Source organism: Antedon bifida, chromosome 1 (assembly GCF_963402885.1).
Source record: "Antedon bifida chromosome 1, ecAntBifi1.1, whole genome shotgun sequence".
Classification (NCBI taxonomy): Eukaryota; Metazoa; Echinodermata; class Crinoidea; order Comatulida; family Antedonidae; genus Antedon; species Antedon bifida.
The window spans coordinates 24,367,615-24,386,612 of record NC_136226.1 but is presented as its reverse complement, the minus strand read 5'-3'; the positions used below and the strand labels follow the sequence as shown (position 1 = coordinate 24,386,612).

At 30.8% G+C, this 18,998-nt stretch overlaps 3 protein-coding genes across 5 annotated transcripts in view; 1 reads left to right on the top strand and 2 right to left on the bottom strand.

The window, feature by feature from the left end:
* Positions 1-530: 530 nt before the first annotated feature.
* Positions 531-5,699, bottom strand: LOC144847521 (uncharacterized). The gene is made up of 6 exons (XM_078703927.1): positions 5,476-5,699; positions 3,633-3,689; positions 2,993-3,088; positions 2,234-2,457; positions 1,372-1,541; positions 531-755 (listed from the first exon to the last, which is right to left on the bottom strand). Exons 1-6 carry the CDS (start codon positions 5,555-5,557, stop codon positions 623-625), a joined length of 762 nt encoding a protein of 253 aa, XP_078560053.1. The 5' UTR covers positions 5,558-5,699; the 3' UTR covers positions 531-622.
* Positions 5,700-7,319: 1,620 nt separating this feature from the next.
* LOC144850855 (putative HIT-like protein Synpcc7942_1390) lies at positions 7,320-10,492 on the bottom strand. Its single transcript, XM_078708377.1, has 5 exons — positions 10,366-10,492; positions 9,965-10,123; positions 9,323-9,427; positions 8,766-8,838; positions 7,320-8,335 (listed from the first exon to the last, which is right to left on the bottom strand). The coding sequence occupies exons 1-5, from the start codon at positions 10,450-10,452 to the stop codon at positions 8,244-8,246; spliced, it is 516 nt and encodes a 171-aa protein (XP_078564503.1). The 5' UTR covers positions 10,453-10,492; the 3' UTR covers positions 7,320-8,243.
* A 48-nt stretch (positions 10,493-10,540) lies between these two features.
* The window catches only part of LOC144846345 (uncharacterized), a 34,155-nt gene continuing 25,697 nt past the window's right edge, over positions 10,541-18,998 (top strand). For all 3 annotated transcript variants that reach the window (XR_013612981.1, XM_078703541.1, XM_078703540.1), the window contains exons 1-3: positions 10,541-10,734; positions 11,227-11,467; positions 12,545-12,664. Coding sequence is in view for 2 of the 3 variants with exons in the window: in XM_078703541.1 (XP_078559667.1) it covers positions 10,580-10,734; positions 11,227-11,467; positions 12,545-12,664 (516 nt within the window). In the remaining variant the exon portion in view is untranslated. The remainder of the gene's footprint in view (positions 10,735-11,226; positions 11,468-12,544; positions 12,665-18,998) is intronic.

The window sequence follows — 18,998 nt, the reverse complement described above, 5'->3', positions numbered from 1 at the left end:
ATTTTTGCAAAGCATACCGCCCCCATTTTGACATGTTGAACTGTCGCATGTCTATTGTCAACTCGCTTGTGTTGCTTGCGTATATCCCTTGCTGTAGTGGGAACCAAGCTATAGAACGCAGCACAGGAACACTTTTTTGACAAATCTCAATCAATGGATTATTCAAACTGTCGCTGTCATTGGTCAACTCACTTACTTGCGTCTACTTGCGTTTTATGCGTATGTGAAATAGTAGCCTACTATTTAAAGCGACTGTTACAGACGAAAGTTATGAATCCGCCCCGCCCCCTCCTGAAACATCACGCATAACAATTCAAATTCATTTTCAATAAACAAATTTAAATTAATTAAATTAAATGTAAATGCTTAAAATACTAACAGTAACTGATAATAATAGATTCAAGTATAAAACAGCAGATATTGTAGAATAGTTTGATAATCTAAAGTTAACAATACAGTATTTCTTGAGGAAGGCTATAGCATAATAATTCATTATTTCTTTAGTAATAATTCATTATTTCTTTAGTAATTATAATTCATTATTTCTCCTTCTTTTTTTTTTTAATGATGCAACGCTTTTGTTTTGAAAACTTTCTTGAGATTGTTATACACGGTAGAAGTGTTAATTTTCTTTAGCGGCAGCACAGCTACAACAAGTATTTACGGCGATCCAGTCCCATATGTACCTATTGGATGAAGTTGACCATACATATGCAATGTTCCAGGAGGACTTCTGCCAACACTTTGAAGAATATCTGTAATAAAACATATCGAATCACACAATTAGACTCGAAGAAAAGCAAGATATTCATTTTATGGATTCATCAAATAAGCCCCTTCCATCTCTGTTGCAGATGTCAATGACGAAAAGCCGTAGGCCTATCATGTCAACGATAAACATATCATGCAATATTGTGACAGCAGTATTCATCCCGTATGGAACTCTCTCATGGCACCACCCGATCGGATAGTGTCAGAAACTTCGTTGTCGCTATACATGACACAAAACAGACTGAGTGGCGGAGAAGCGTTACATTTTAAAGTGTAATTGTTATCTTTATGTATTAAGTTTGGTAAACTATTATTGTTCCAAATTGTAAACTTTAGTTGGCTTTTTTGTTTGTATGGATAATACGTGTATACATGTATTTTACTTTGAAATGGTTAATAATGTGAGTTGGTTTTTAAAAGTGCAGTTAGAAATTTGGTCGAAGAAAAGAATAGGAACATTCTTGGATGAAGTAGAGTTGACAATCTAGACAGATTGTGATGAAAAGAAACCCTAACGTTTCTTTTCATCTACCCTACTCTACTCTATCCTACCCTAGCTTAAACTTTTAAATTTTAGGTCGTAATAGTATTTTAGCTTACAATGGTGAGATGTTTGCGCATCTTGATGACGGCTCAGTACATTCTGTGACGTAGAAAAATTGATCTCCGAGTAACCTGACTGTTTTCTGTGATCGAGTTTCTCCAGATCCAAGTTCTTTCCAACTGCTAACACTGTTACAGATTTCTTTTAAGTGACCACTTCGTTTCTTCTGCAAACGAAAAAAGCTGAATAAATTACTAAATGGAAAGTTGCTCTCTACCACCCGAATGTATAAGGTTCGGAATTCAGGACAGTATATGCTGTGGTCATCTAAGAATCATCAGTATATTTAGATAAAATTATAGAGATCCGTGTATGCCATTAAACATAATAATATTGTTTTTGAAAACTGCCCTTACAAAAAATTCTATAAAACAATTTCTATAGAAGATCTATAGAAAATTCTATAGATTTTCTATAAAGTTTTTTATAGAAACAATCTATAGAAATTCTATGGAAACGCTATGAAAACTCTATAGAAATTCTATAGGTATTTCTATAGACCCTCTATGGAAATTCTATGGAAACTCTATGGAAATTCTATGAAAACTCTATTAAAATTCAATGGAAAATCTATGGAAATTCTATAGAAACTCTATGCAAATTCTATGGAAACTCTATGGAAATTCTATGGAATTTCTATAGATTTCTATGGAAATTCTATAGAAACTCTATGGAAATTCTATGGAATTTCTATAGACCTTTCTATGGAAATTCTATAAACATTTCTATGAGCTAGTAATGTAAGAAATACATTTCTTTAAATGTGAATTTAGATAATCTGTATAACCTACTATATTTTTGACGTAATGATATTGTATTTTCTACTATATTGCTTTAAAAATATGTTATATTATTCACCCGTTTGTTCTTCGACTCTTCAACGTCGGTAACCGATGGAGGCAGTATACTTCTAAATTCCGGCTTGGTTTGTGCAAATACAACTCGGTCATTGTTGAGAGCGGGATGGCCGAGAATTTTATTGTAGAAATCTAAAATATCTTCCTGGATTATTTCAACTTGTCTATCATGCAATTTTGTACTGTCTTCTGCTTGTAGTTTTTCGATCAGGTTCACTGCAAGTTCTGAGGAAATAATTGTGGTATATGTTAGGTTAAATAATCCTTTATCGTTTTGTACCATCGGCTCTGATGCACTCTTCTGTATAAACTTACTTTCATTCATATTTCCACATTTCTCTCAATTTCATTTTTCTCGACTTATCTGTTTAGTCTATTCAATTTCCATCTTTCTCAAGAAACCACAATTTTTCCTGATTGTCCCTTTGCAAACTGAGACTAGTAACAGTTATTGTAAATAAGTCTCTAGCCTTGATGTTGACTTTTTGTCGAAAACCGAACCCCCTGTAAAAAGCCATGGCTACGGGCTTGCTTATTATGGTAATCGATCGTACTACAATGATTCGGACACCACCACCAGAGAGAATATCGTATCAAGTTGATGTACATTGTAGGAAATTTATATTAATGTTAATATTTAAGGCTGGTATTAGTCCCCTTTCATGAATACCAGCCAAAGGATTACAAGTTTATAAATACTGTTCAATCAATATATGAATTATAGTTTATTACATGAAGATGAATGTTATAAATATTTTACCATGAAGAACTAACTGTAGCATTCCATTGTCTTTCAGTATATGTTTCATACCATCTTCGTTGCCGAAATTATCAATATTTGTATCAAAATCATAATCTATAAATAAAAAATAAGAAAATATTTTTAATACAGTACAAAAGCTGAAATAAACGATTTTGTTACAATTAAGATCATACGGATAAACAATTAGCGTCGTTTTGTTAGCGTTATTTCATTTATTCAAAAATTCAAACTTTAGCATAAAAACATTCTCTCAATTGAGACTTGTCTCTTGCGAATGACCAATACTAGGTATGTTCAGAACCGTTTAGTTAGCTTGTAGGCCTGTCTTACGTCAGCGCCCAATATATATATATAGGGTTACCGTATGATTTAAATTAATTAGTTAGATGATTGGTATTTGTTTGATTTCACGACCAGTTAATATTCATTATTAAATGACCGCTGTTTTTCTATTTTCGTAATTACATTTTTGGTAATAACACTAACAATTTCTTTACACAAAAACAAAATCTGTTTTTAGATTGACAATTTACCTCAAGGTGCTATTATTACGTAAAGTGTCAGGTGTAATAAGCTCGTACGATTACATAATATGTAAGATTTATAGAAATGATTGCGTAAAGGCAGAAAGTCTCACCTTCATTACTCCCACTGATAGGTCGAATTCTGGTGGAAACATTCAAAGACGCTGTGTCTGTAAAGAAGATACTGGTGTTAATTTAGCGTAATTAATTGATCCATGGAGACAATTGCTAGCATTTCCTGAATGTCACCAGATTCGGGCAACTTCATCGTTCAAAGAACTCCCAATAGGTCGAATTAATTTTATTGATTGAAACAAGTGATTTTAGAAAACATGAATCAATGTTAAAGTCATATGAGTAGACGTTATTACACAGGCTAACATCTGATGGATAGCATCATTGTTTTAAGAATATTTACTTGTATGTCTTTTTAAATTCTAAATATTTTCTCTTGTGAAAGAAAAACAGTATTATAGTAAACACTATCTATGTAATGCCTTGTATATGATTAAATGATAACGCCTTATATGTGAGTGATTAGCATCCTGTTTTCAAGAAGAGAGTATATTACCATGAGACCAATATTATAGGACTGTGTTACTGTGGCATAGTAAATATTGTATTAAAAAATCTTCATTGATCTACAGTAACTCTATGGTCATTCGTCGGGTAGGCCTCGGCCTATTGAGTAAGGCTTAAAAGGTAAAGTAAATTATGATATAATAATTTAGTTTAAAACGTTCATGAAAACAGAAAAAAAGTAAATCAATAAGGCAGGATTACCTAATGTTATAACAAAAGTAACAGTCGAGAGGCTCTACACAAAGAAATACTATAAACAAATTAAATATATAAAAATATTTAAAATATTTGAATAATTACTCTATAATTTTATATAGAGTTTGTGCGTTTAGATTCCCTATAATATTTGTTAATTTGTATTCCTTCAACGGAAAGTATTTAAAAATACAAAATAAGAAAATAAATTATGACTACGGTACCACAACTGGACTCTCGCCCTAGTAGAAATGTTCACAATAGTCCCTAGGAACCTCTAATATAATTATTAATGAAATTACCACTCTTAAGGTAACAAATAAGACACCAACTCATCCGCTTGTTGGGGAATATCAGTCCCAGTTTATCGTGAAATCGATAGAATCTTGTGAAAGTTTAGAATAAACCGGAAATTCCTGAATCGATGCAAAAGTACAATGTCCTTCTTGAGAGAGAGACCCAAGAAATACATTTTGATTTGTAAATGTGCCAAGAAGAGTTTGAATCTAGGTTAGTTTGATTTTTTCAATCATTGGTTTCTTTTCTTTTATTTATTAACTAGATGTACATTTGACTATTAGAATTGTACAAAATTATAGGAACCAATATTTGCATTTTAAATTTCATTTACTTTGAATTAATTAAAAGATTGCAATGAGGAAGTGTGAATAGGTACCTAAGACTGTTACAAAAAGTTTGATTACAATATTGGATGACAAATGTCTTTTTAAATAAGTTTAAGTACCTATTCAGAACGTTTTGGTCTCCGATATCTTTATTAACCAAGTGTGATTATAAATATCTAAATTTCAAAGTATCGAAATAACTAAGTTGTTGAATATAATACTATAATAAAATAAATGATAAGTAACTATACTATCTATCAAAATAATAATAAATCACTATATTCATTGCCATTTATCTAATCAAAATCGTTTTAGTCATTGTACAACAAATAAAAGTAAAAGATATATAATTTACAGTTTTATAAATTCGTAGCTAGAAATTAGTAATATTCATAAATTATTCTTCTTTAAGTATATTTAAAAACAAATAATTTCAATTAAATTAAGTGGCAAAGTTATTCGTTCAATTTTTTAATAAAGTTATTAACTTACGTATAAATACATGGTAGCCAATTACAATTGTAATGTAATAAATAGAAAACTTCAAACTTACCAATTGCTAGAGTAATATGGAACAAAACAAAAATTAGGCAAAAACCTTCTACCAGTTGTTGGTTAGTGGCTAACTTAGCCATCGAATGTTGATCTAAAATGAAATATTTTCAAAAAAGGTTGGAGGAACACAAATCTCTGCCAGTCTTTGCTCTGCGGTGCTCCTTATGCGATACGATTCTCCATAGCAGCGATATTTTATAGCATCATAATCGAACATGAGGCGACTGAGAGATGACGATTTTGGTGACGATATGAACGATTATAAAGCGAGATTATAATTCAATTGATGATTGCCCAAAGAGCACACAGCTGAGTGGTAATTGATTACAAACTATTATTCTACTTGGATGGGCCATCGTTAGTGTCAAGAAGTTTCTATGAGCCTTATTAGCTTATCTTACGGTCATGTGATGACTATAATAAATGAATCAAAGAAAAATGACATTTCAAACAAAATTGTACATCGAACAAACAAGTCTAAATTTATGTTTACTTTATATTTATAATATGATTGTCGGTGTTGTGAACCATGACGTGTTCCCCTGAAAAATAAATACATATTTAAAAAATAGTAATAATGATAAATGTTCAATTTGACCAAAAATTAAGAAAATATAGTAAAGCGGAACCCCGTTCCGTTTTATAAGAAAAATTATTTTGTTAATTTGGTTTTTAGCGCAAAATGAATAACTTTAAATAAAAAATGGCCTATTCAAAGATCAGTACATCTTGAATATAATAAAATAATTTTTTTTATAACAAATTACTTGACGTGTTATAGTCAATACCGTCTAGTATATCACCTTAATGTCGCTTATCAACCAATTTTTGTATTGCGTCACATGAAGTGGTTTTTCATCATTTTAGATTAAAAACTCCATATGATATAACCTTGCTATGCTGTTTAATGCGTATATGAAGTGGATGAGAGTAGATAGACTCATTAAAGTGTGTTCTTAACCTAATGTCTATCAATCTACATGTTCAGTTTAGGCATTAGTATTTTCAATGCGCTTTTATTCAATTCGAGATGATAAGCAGCAAGACATTTTACAAACTGGTTATTGAAATGAATATGACGAATTAGCAGCAAGTGTAAGGGTTAAGCTCTGTCTACACTGTAAAAAAAAGTGTGATGAGCCAAAATATGGTAGTGATATATTTAAATATGGTAGAGCTTTAGACCTATTTAATCAAACCAAAGTGTTCGTTTAAAGATATTATCCTAAAAAAATAATTTGACAAAAAGTTTGATAAAAAACAAATATTTACTTGAAAAACTGTAATTTAAAGGAAAAGTGAAATTATTTGTCCGACAATGATTTTTAATAAATCATTTTTTTAAATTATTTTTTTTCTACGGAAGTAAATAACTTTATTAAAACTGTAAAGTGGCCTATAGTGGACAATACATCGGATAAAATGTTGTACGATAGTCTCTCTCATCATTAGCGATGTTAATGAAATGCGATATAGGCCTATTCGAATTTTAGTTTTGAAAATTAGTTACTGGACAGTAAAATGACATTGGTAGTGCTAGAGTAATATCATGGATTGGTTTACATGGAAATAAGAAAGAATATTAATTTTTCTGAGCTTTCATTTTGATGAAAGATAACTAGTAATAATAACATTACACAGAAGTATTAATTAAAAGGTAGTGTTTTGATCATACGTTTCGCCCACACTCGCAAAACAATAGTATTAATACACCGGAAATTATTGTAATGTATACAATAGACTGTGGTGGGAGAAATGTATTATCAAAGGTGTTATCATTATTAGGTTCCACCTGCATTGTTTCTTGCACTATGTTAGGCTGATGGAAAAATGAATATACAGTAACAGTGTCTCAAAGCATCACTGCTTCAGATATCGTAGTTTTTATTGAGACATCATTGATTATAAATAACAATTCTGGTTCTCTTATCAATCTTCCTCCGCTTCATAATAGGAATAAAGATTTTTCGATTTAGGATTTCTCTTCAAATGCTTTAACTCTGCTGTAATTTGTTGTCATTTATCTCTCTTAAAATGAATCTTCCTAACTCTCGCAACACTGAAACTTTTTTCCCTTAAATAGGTTTTATTCAAAGATTATCCAAGTTTTACAATTTCCATTAAAGATAAGACTATCGAGAATTTTTAAGTCTAAAGTTTAAAGCTATTTACTTTTTGCATGTTTCATATTGTATTTTTCTGTATTTCTACATATATATTTATAGCTAAATAATTGTAAGGCATCCTCTATTGGCGATTTTTCGTAGTTGAAATAAAATAAGATGACTATCTTTAGTATCTTGTCAATAACGTCACCTTTTTCCTATTTTAACTAGTGTGTCCCAACGCTCTGACCTACGCTGGTTGTCAACAAATCCAACAATTCTATCCTACTGTAATTAATTAAATCATACAAACATTTATTTCTTTGATTTAAAATGAACACATTTTTCTTTTTGTTTCAGAGATTATTCAAATGATAATATTATAATAAATCATTATAATAATTATTGCGTATTGTTTATTATATGAATTACTGTAATTCATTTAGTTTCTTTTACAAATCCTCTCCATGATTATTAAAAAAAACGAATCCAATAACAGTATTTTAGTATACATTTTGTCTAAAAGTTTATGGAAAACTTTATTTAAAACAACAAAACAGTAAAAATCATTGTAGTTTTCTCCAATATGTCAAGTTATACGCCTATATACAATTTGTATTGTAATATAGTGGCATGATTACAGATCCAGGTGTTCCAACTTCTATCCAGGTGGCCAAGACATTTGCCGTCCTCCCATCACATGGATATGCAAATGATACACTGATTGAGCGCCATTTTTGCCATCATTTATAACTAAAACAAATTTAAAGAAAAATAATTAGCAGATTTTATATTTGTCCAATGAAATAAAAATATGCATCAAACAGTGAGTAACTGACCAATTACAGGAAGGATAAACTATTTGTTAATTTTTAAACAAAGTCTCATTTTAGGCTTAGGGAGTGGATTTGTAATAGACCCTGACAAAGGTCAGGATTGAACCCTGGATCTTGGGATTGGAAGGCAAGCATGTTAACAACCATTAGCTGTAGCTTGTAGCTGCACTTTGTAAATTGGATTAAATTGAGATACACAGCATTTGTCCTAGGTTCTGTTATAAAAATGTAAAGTTTGTATTATCATTGTCTTCCTTAGTTTTCTTAATTAGCGATGCCATTAAAATCATTACATAACTTATCCTTATGTCTATTATTTCACATTATGCAATATCAGAGACACCAACCTATTCTATAGCCATCCGCTAGGCCCTCCACTTGAGCAGTTTTTCTTGCTACTGTTAGTAAATGACCAAGAAGCTAAATGTGTACAATAGAGAGATTATGTGTAAATAATTTAATAAATTTCATTTTGTCTGAGATATAATCGAGGGAAAAAGCTGGAATTTCAGCAAGCAATTAGAATATGATAGTGTTATCATATGAAAGAATATTTGTTCCTGAATTTGAAAGAGCTATAGTACTGATTTTTTGCCAAAAACGACAAAATTATGGAAAAGAGTTGCACATTAAGCTCTGTCTACACTATCAAACTAGTTTGAAAAAAAAAAGTGTGATCTGCCCAGATATGGTAGTGATATGCTCAAATATGGTAGTGACATCATCATATTTGGGCACATCATATTTGTTTGTCACATAAAGTTTGAGTGTAGACAGGGCTTTAGAAATATGCTTTGACAATTTTTGATTCAGATGTACTTATTGTCAATCTATCATTAAAACAGGGATGACAAGCTCTGGTAGTAACTTGTCTTTATAACCATTCTGAAATGCTGACACTGACCTCGGAGTTGCTGTCTTCTGCTTCACTGAGTCTTGGAATAATTTTTCTTGGGATGACTAAGAAGTGAACTGGGGCAACTGGGCTTACATCTCGAAAAGCAATACACTATAAAACACAAAGACAAACGGGCTGTTAAGTCTTACAACTAAATTATTTTGGAGAAGATATTGAATTTCTGTTCATAATATCAAGAAGTGATAATACTTAATTGGCCTAGAGGTGGTTTAAAATGTATGGTCTTTCATGCTACAGAAGCCACCTTGCAGAGATGACAAACAGTCGTGTCCAGCCGAGCATAAAAACCAAAAATAACATAGCGTTTTCAGGACACCATGTTAATTTTTAATTAAAATGGCGTCCTGAAATTCCCTGAAAAAGCTATGCTATTTTTGTTTTTTTATGCTTGGTTAGTCACGACTGTTTATCATCTCTGCAAGGTGGCTTCTGTAGCACGAAAGTTGTTTATTTTTACAGTGTATGCAAGTTTGATGAAGTCATCAAACCACATTATTACGTGTAATTATTAAAGTAATACAATTCTGTTTCATTGTTTTGGTGTCCATGATTACTGTATATGACATAAAATTTTAGTGGGGAAGTAGTTCTAAGTGTATGGAATTGAAGAGAAACAAGTGTATGAACCTTATCATCTTCGTAAATAATGTCTGCTGGGATGGACTTATCCAATATCTTGCTAAATATAGTTGGTTCTGGTTGACTGTATTTCTGTTTTGCAGCTGCAACATTTGCCTTCTCTACTTCATCACTCATACTTCTTGTAAATGATTGCCCACCAAGTGCCTGCAGAAATATTCATAAACATGAATCAGAAAATGTTCAACAAACCAAATGATAATCATTAAATTGATCAATTACTTATATCAATGGGGTGAAACGACTCAGGCATTGATATGGGGTCTTTGTGTTGGGGATGAGGAGGAGGAGGACCGTGCTACATTTCCTCTAGACTATAAGGCCTAGCTGCGTATTGTATATGGTTTAAGTACTACAAATCCAAATTTGCATTATTACTGTATACCAACCAAAGCAAAATGCGGCTTAAATGTAAGAGCTGCAACAAGCGGAACTAAAAGTTGTTTGTGAACTTTAAATGCACGGGAAGTAATCATTTCTAATTTAAAAGTCCGTATTCATAATAACAAATATCGCCCTCTATAGATTGATTGCTAAATTTGGAATCATCATTATCAGAAAAACTTAGCACCGGAGGGGACCGACTAAGTGAAGAGGAGAAAAATGTCATCATATAATATTTATGGTTCTAACAGCAGTCAGGGTAATGGAAGTGTTGGTTTGTCTAGCCGAAGTTCATTAACTAGCGATCGTGAACCGTATTCATCACGTATTCGTAATAGAGAGATAGATAATGGAAATTATGAAGAGACAACAAGGTACGTAGGCTATCACAGTTTGAAAAGTTTTCATGTACTACCCACGTAATTGGTAGGCGTACATACACAGCATAGATTCCGAAGCAATTCAAGTAACAATAGTAGTATTGGTCTAAGAACAATCTTTGTTTTGGATAATTGCAAATATAATACTAGCTAGGTTGAATTAAAATATATTTCCTAGTCTTATAGTATAATTAATTTTAAAGAAAAATGTTTTTTTGGTTTAAAAAATGTACATGCTTACCTTATTTCAAAGTTTTATGATGGTATTCCCCATAAAATCAAATTATAAGCCAAGTGGGTGGCAATAAACCACAGTGGTATTGAGATATAAAGCTGTAAACCTTGCAATTAGGCCTACCTAGTACAGTAGTTGCATATTTTTTTTGCAAAAGAATACATTTGCATAATATACATTTTTTTAAAAATGTTTTTAAATGTTGATATTTTTTCTTTTGGCAATCTATCTGTGACTTTCCTAATTATTAGTCGCATAAGTGCTTCAAGATCAAGTCCAAGATATAGAAGAAACGAAACAAAAGAAAGTACAGAATCAAAGAAAATGCAAAATTTAGGAGAGGATGAAGCAGGGGGCGCTGAAGTAGCATGTTCTAGCCCTAGTCAGAGACTTAAAGAACGTAAAGGGGCTTCTTCATCCCCTCGTTCGGGTAAATTTGCAAACAGAAGGATGCGGGAAAAACGAAGGGGAACAGGAAAAGTTGTAGTAGAGGTAAGGGATGAGTATGCAATCAGATTTTATTATTTATTTCTGATGGTTTTATTTAAATTTGTAATGACTGTAATGAGTCGGAAGTTCAGCAACATTATTCATGACATCACATTAAATACTTTGGTTTCAATCAAAGTTCGAAAGTTGGAAAACACTCGAAAAAATCTGTAAAAGCAGTAGCTGATATAAACTACTTAAAAAATACTGTACTTAACCTTTGCATAAAGTACACAGTAGAGTTGTTATTAAAGGAAGCCTCATAGGGTATTCAATGCTATTTGTGTTTTGATATATCCTGGTAATATTGCACTAACTTAACTAACACTTACAATAATAAATATTTACCTTCCAGTTTCTATATAGGAAGTTTTACTAGAAACTTAATGCAAAAATTTTTTTTTATAGAAATGCCAGCTTGTATAACTAAGATAAAAATTGGCACTTTTATTAATTGTATAGTGTTATTTCAAACATAACACACTTCTAATTTGAGACCCCTGCTACCCAGATAAGTTAGGTTTCCTTTTGTATAGATCGACGCTATAAAATAAAAGGAAAATTATATTCAAATCAATTAATAATTTGTGTTATACAAATCAATAAATAATTAAAACATAGTTTTACATCTTCCTAATGCCAAAAAAAGAAAAATAGTGGAAAGCATCATTCAGAATTAGAGTTGTAACTGATAAATTTAACATATGATTAAGATTCTCATAAAAGGAACTATAATAGTTTTTTATATAACATCTAATTGATTCTTGTCATTTCCATTGTTCTGATCTTTTTGTGAAGAGAGATTGCGTTGTATGCGTTGCCACTTTCATACGCAGAACAGACGGTGCTGCTATTGGATTTCACCCAGATTTTTGTTTCCAAACGCGAAAAGATTTAATTTGTACACAAGCAAATGAAAAAGTACTATTCCACGATCATTAAATAGTATGTACTATTGCATGCCATGTGACCCACAATCGACAGGAATTTATTTAGGTGTATAATAATTAATTTTAAATGAAATAACCGTGATCAACTGATTATTAAGTTTATTGTGTTGTTTTCTTCTAACCAATAAAGGATGATGGTTTTATGGATGAATTAGCTAAAGAAAATGCTTTAAAAAATGCAATGATATCTGCTCCGGGAAATGATTATGAAGAGCAGAGCTCTCCTGTTATGTCAAGGGATCAACAAAAGGTAACATTTATTTTTTTATTTAATTACTAAACAAACTTATTTATCAATCAATCTCAATAATAGATATTCTATATATATACATAAACTTTGTTTTTTTTACATACAAATACCTGAATGGATTATAATTATTTTCTCTATAAATGAAATACGGCATTTACAATAAATAGGGGGCTTTTGATTTGCGATGACCAATCTACAGATCATGTTAGTCCACTGTGTTCATGCAAAAGGATTGGATGTGTGTTGTCGCTCCTCACCTTGACACAAGTTTCTAGGTCCAGACGATGACCGATGACACATTGATTGACCTGACATAGGTTGTCGTCGGCCGTCGCAAACCGAAAGTTACCTTAAAATTACTGTATATATTCATTGGGTATTGAGAGTATTCTATCTGTGAAATGAGCGTACAAACAAATGTATATAATATTACTATATAATAATTCCAACTTCAATATGAGGCTAGTTGCACTAGTTTGCATAATAAACAAGGTCATGTATAATAGGTAGGCTGATGATTAGGAGAGTGTAAATTGGTGTTTGATTTCATTAGCACTGTGTAGACATGTGTTTGGTCCAATCAAGGGATGGTTGTTTTAGAACTACTGTTGTGACCTTTGATGTTGTCCAAAGGCCAATTTCAGATGCCATGTATAACTGCTTATAGAATATTAATTTTATAATTTTTATTGTCAATATTGAAAGAATACAGAATATAACACAGTACTACATTATACCCCAACCCCAGTGGCCATATTTAAGAGTGTGTAATTGTTTCCAAACTTGTCATTATGCTTGTTATATAGCCTAGTTAATTGTAAATATTGCCACACACCCAAGGGTCCTGCAAAACTACACAATATTGTATTCACAAATTACTAGAAACAAAATTATTTCTTTTAATACCAACAATCCAAAAAATATTGTACTTTTTCTTCGCATAATTGACCTTGCATTCATAGTAGTTGCATTTTCCCATTGCTTTCAAATTAAGAGACAGATCAACAGCTGAATGTGGCATCATCTACAGACAGTATTGTACTGATAGACAGCATTCAGATTACAGATGATAAAGACATTGCAACAGTTAGGCCTACTCTAATTAGTATTAGTAATATGTAGTAGAAATCTTTCAAATCAAATTTTTCATTTATGCTGTTATTTATATTCAAAGTTTATATTATACAGTTTTTAAAGATGTATTATTCCCCCAAAACATAAAAAATGAAGATTAATAAAACCAGGCTTTGAATTTTGCAGTTTTAATAAATTTATTCAACAAAAATAGTTATTTCATTTAGATAAAAATAAAAATAACAGTTAAATTTAATATAAAACCCATTGTCTGACTAACTGAATATTTTTTGCTTTAAATTACTATTTTTTCAGGTAAATATTTTTGTTGGATTCGAATGGTCAAATCAAAGTGAATAACTTAATTAACAATGACATATAATTAAAAAATGTTTAATTATTTTACAGGTGGACAATATACACCTTTAATTAAATTTTTTTTTCTGTGTGAAATTGAATTTTAGACGAATGTATTATTGTATTATAGTTACGACATGTACAAATGGAATTCCAACTTTAAGTGTGTCACCTCACCTGTTACAGATAATTTACATTGAAAATTTACTCCAAATCATTTGGCATCCCATACTGTGTTTAAAGATTTTCTATGATTTTAGTTGGACTATATTTGTGATGTTAAAATACTGCTTCTCGGTATACAGTAAAACTCTGTTAATAAATAGATGTGATAATAATAATATTATTAATTTTAATAATGATATTTTAAGGAGCATCCTTTAAAGCATGACGGGCAGTCATACTCTATTTAGAATGACTGACTCCCAATACATATTTCACATTGTATAAAATAACAGTTTATTAATTATCTATTGACCTATTAATATTAATAATACTATATTTACAATTAATTATATATATTTTCACAGTTTTTCATTAAATAAAATATTTATTTTTATATATTTTTTGTCCCACTTAAATTGTAATTTTCTTTGTGAGGGTGAATCAACTTGGACATTAAACAAGTTGACGGTTTCGATAATTTACAATAATTGCCATTTAAGCGTTTGGATGAGTTAAGCTATAAAGAAAGACGAGAAATCATAAAAACTATTGTTTTCAACAAACTGCTGAATTGTTTTGTCTGTGGAATGTATACCTAGGCTATTTATAATGAGATTCCTTGAAATTGTACCAACCCTTTCCAGACCCCCTACAAGCTAGCAACTATGCTACATTCTTACAGAAAAACACAATTTTAAGAACTCTCAGGCCGAGATCAGCACCCAATTGAATACGAAGTAAAATACAGACTGGACGTTTACAAATGAATTAAGACAAACAGAATTTAGGAACATCCAAGCCTGGGAATATATTTAAGAATAATCATTTATAATAATTAATTTTCAATAAAGTGTACAGTTCTTGAAATGTATGGATAATTAGAATAGTGCAGATAATACTGATACCATATAAGAACATTTGACAAAACTTTAATTGTTAGAATAGAAAGAGATATATGCATACCGTACTATTTCAAAGTCAAGGAATTTAATAGTGTTGTAGATGTGTTCTAGATAATAATCTTTTCATGGTTCTACAACAATCAATTACGAAGGACATTTAATGAATGAATGTATTGTTGCATTCGGAATGTGTCCTTATTTTAGGCTGACTTATACTATAGTCATACTGAAAACCAATACAAGTAGATCTTCTGTATTCACTATGTTTTTGTTTTAGGTGCTTTCGTTCTCCCTGAACTTCACCTCTTCACGTTCTATCCCAGACATGTACTCAGCTTTTCCTTGTACATACAGCCAGGCCGGGCTTGCCCTTAATTTCCAGAATTATAATGTAAAAGATAGGACATTACGTTAAGTTCAGCACTTTATTTCACCGTTTTAGGCCCTCAGCCCTCCTATTTAAAAATCCTGAATTTTCCACTGATGTACTAGGTTCATCTTTGCATTTAATCTGTTTATGTCCCGTAACCCTTATCGTCAGTTGATATACTATTACAGGTAGCTTTATTTCTGAGTATTTTATAGGTAATTAACAATGTCATTCATAATTTCTATTTTTCACAATCAACTTTATAGTAAAAAATCTCCACAAGTATGTAACTTGCCTAGAAATAAACATTTTAATTGGAAAAACACCAACATTTCAGAATTTCTTTCCATTTATTTATTTTTCTACATCATTACATCTCTTCATAAATCATTAATTTTAATAAATGATAATATTAGATAATTATTAATATGCTGGATGTTATATGCCATTCCTTGCCCCCCTAAGGTATTTTAAACATGTGTATAGGATAAATACCTTTTCTTGGTACAGTAACATTTGATTAATAATAAAAGGTCAATAAACTACAGATATTGTTGTGAGTGCTAAACTTAACTGTCATTTAGGATTAAACTTTTTCATTTGTTAGTTTTAAATACTAATATTTTATATCCACAACATGTTTTTTTTTAGGAACTTGTCTTGAATTTGGTATACATTGTAAACTCTTTAAGTTTTTATTCATTTAATGAAGAAAGAACAATTTAAAACTCGTCAAAAAGTCGAGCAATGCTTTTTATATGAAATTTTTCTTGTTTTATAGGGTATTATAATGATAAATTTACTTTACTTAAATGGTTTTTAATAAATCAAATTCTATAGCAGTGAATTATATCAGTAGGCTCCGGGGCCCTGTTTCTGCTGCCAAGAAAATACCGTATTTTATACGGTATTTTTTGAATACCGTATTTATACCGTATTTTTTTGGCAGCAGAAACTGCGCTCATAAAAAAAATACCGTATTTTGTATACCGTATTTTCCCCACAAAATTTGTGGATAAAATACGGTATTTACAAATTTATACCGTATTTTTTGTACCCTTTTCTGCTGCCAATAAAAAATACCGTATTTTTTTTGACCTGCGACATAAGGTCAACATCGTGTTTATGTTTTCTGTCGCTGTCAGCTGTTTTACACACGTGTATAGATATATTCGGCGAAAATGTGGAGCGAAGACGTCACACTATTTACTATATAAATCTGTGTGGGGAAGGAGGGTGTGGGGAAGGAGGGGGAGCTAAATGTCCGGCCAACTAAAAGGTAATAAAAGGGAAAACCACATTTATAAAGACATTTCTAAAAAAATAAAGCAGGAGTACGGAATAGACTTGTCTCCAAAGCAAGTAAACTCAAAGCTGAAGAGCCTGCGAAAGCAGTACAACATTGCAAAAGACAATAACTCGGGGAGGGAACGAATTACTTGTCCCCATTACGATGTTTTCTGTGCTCTCACAACATCTCTATCACTAGGGCTAGCCTGTTGAAAGTGAGGCGTAACTTCCTTTATTGCGACTTTTAATTATCGACCAAATAAATGAATGGCAATTTGGGTAAAAAGGATGAAATTTAACACGACCACCCAAGAAGTATTGTTAGCAGAAACGGGGTACTAAAAAATACGGTATAAAAAATACCGTATTTTATACCGTATTTTTATACCGTATTTTGAGCAGTTGCAGCAGAAACAGGCCCCGGGAAAACTGGATACCTATGTACTGGCCAATATTGTCTAGTTATGTTACAGAATGTGTTTTCTGCATTTGGTTTTGATTATTCTAAATATAGAAATAAGATTCTATTTTTGGATTTTATTCATAGAACACCTACTGTCAATCAAAACTGAACAATTTATTTAATAAATGTCAATAAGTGGCGACTTTGCTAATTATGTACTATATTGACGTCATCTGTTATTGTACCCATGTAGACAGATGCACAAATACTGTAAAACCACAATGTTATTTCTTTAATGATTCATAACACCACAAGAATGTTTCAAAATTCTGTACACATTTCTAATGCTGTAATAAATACAAATTACCAGGAGTTTGTGATTGAATAATTTTTTTTTCAGTCTTTTAAATTATATTCTTCTGATTTTTTTAAATCATGTAATATTGAAATTACATTTTTAGAGATTTTTTATTTTCTTTATTAGTGTCAATAATATCACAAAAACACCAACAAAAAAACTGTAAAAAACTGTTATTTTTATGGTTCGTTAATTTAAACAAAAATTAATTAAAAATTCAGTCTACGGAAAATTAAAGACAACGTTGAACTGTGTGTCAAAATAAAAACGTAAAAGTAAACAGTCTATAATTGTTTATTGGTAGATAGATTATCTTTTTAATATTTTATTAAACTTAAATAAAAAGTTCTAAACTGTACGCTAATTTACCAAGGTATTTTAAAATAATTTTTTTTCCAAAATACTATACATTTTGTTTTTATTTGAATGGGCTTATGTTAATTTGATACATTTAAATAACATGTGAATTTCTTGAAAATCGAAAATCCATTTCAGGTCTATTTTAAAAAGAATACGTTTCAGTTGTGAAGTGCTTCATAGTCATTTTGATATACAGACATCCAACTGTTAGGCCACCATTACTTATTGGTATTATGACCAATAGCAATATTTACGTCATTGCTCCTAGTTAGTCAGAATAGAGAACGTGGAATGCTTATGGTGAATTTGAGTACTATTCTACATCTAGTCATACTATCAATTTCAAGACACAACCTCCTACCGCATAATTCTGTTATCTGTGCCTGATATTAAAAGAATAATATGTGGCACATGCCCGGGCACATGCAAGGGAAATCAGACCTAACCTAAGTCAGAATTTTAAAAATTGAGATTTTCACAAATACTGAAACTTCATAATCCAAGATTTAAAATGCTGAAAAAATATCTTTTAGAAATACTACTACTTCCAGAGATATCACAGTGGCTTATGCATTTATTTCTGGCTTGAGGCCTCTGAAAATATATTGTATATTAGTAGTACCAGTAGGATTGCATTGCATATATTCATTGGTATATTTTATATATTTTAGATATTTGTTATTTAGATGTCAGGCTATTCATTTTGAATAGCTACAAACTGCTGAAAAAGCTGTATTGTTGAAGAAATTAATTACTTACCTGGATAAACCAACAATAGCCTCTCTCTCAGGAGAGGACGAATATATTATGAAAACAAGAACTTAACATATAGCATATAATATAACCCCTCCCCCTCCCCAGTACTACTGTACAATGTTTGTACAGTATGTATGATACTGTAGGTCATTTTTTTCAATACAAATTAATATTTTGGACAAGTCTATTATTGATATCATGTCAGGGGTTTAAATTGTAGGTTATTTTTTAGATTATAAAAGGCTTGTACATACCGTGCAAAATTGTTACATAAGCAATTTATTATTTTGATTTTATAT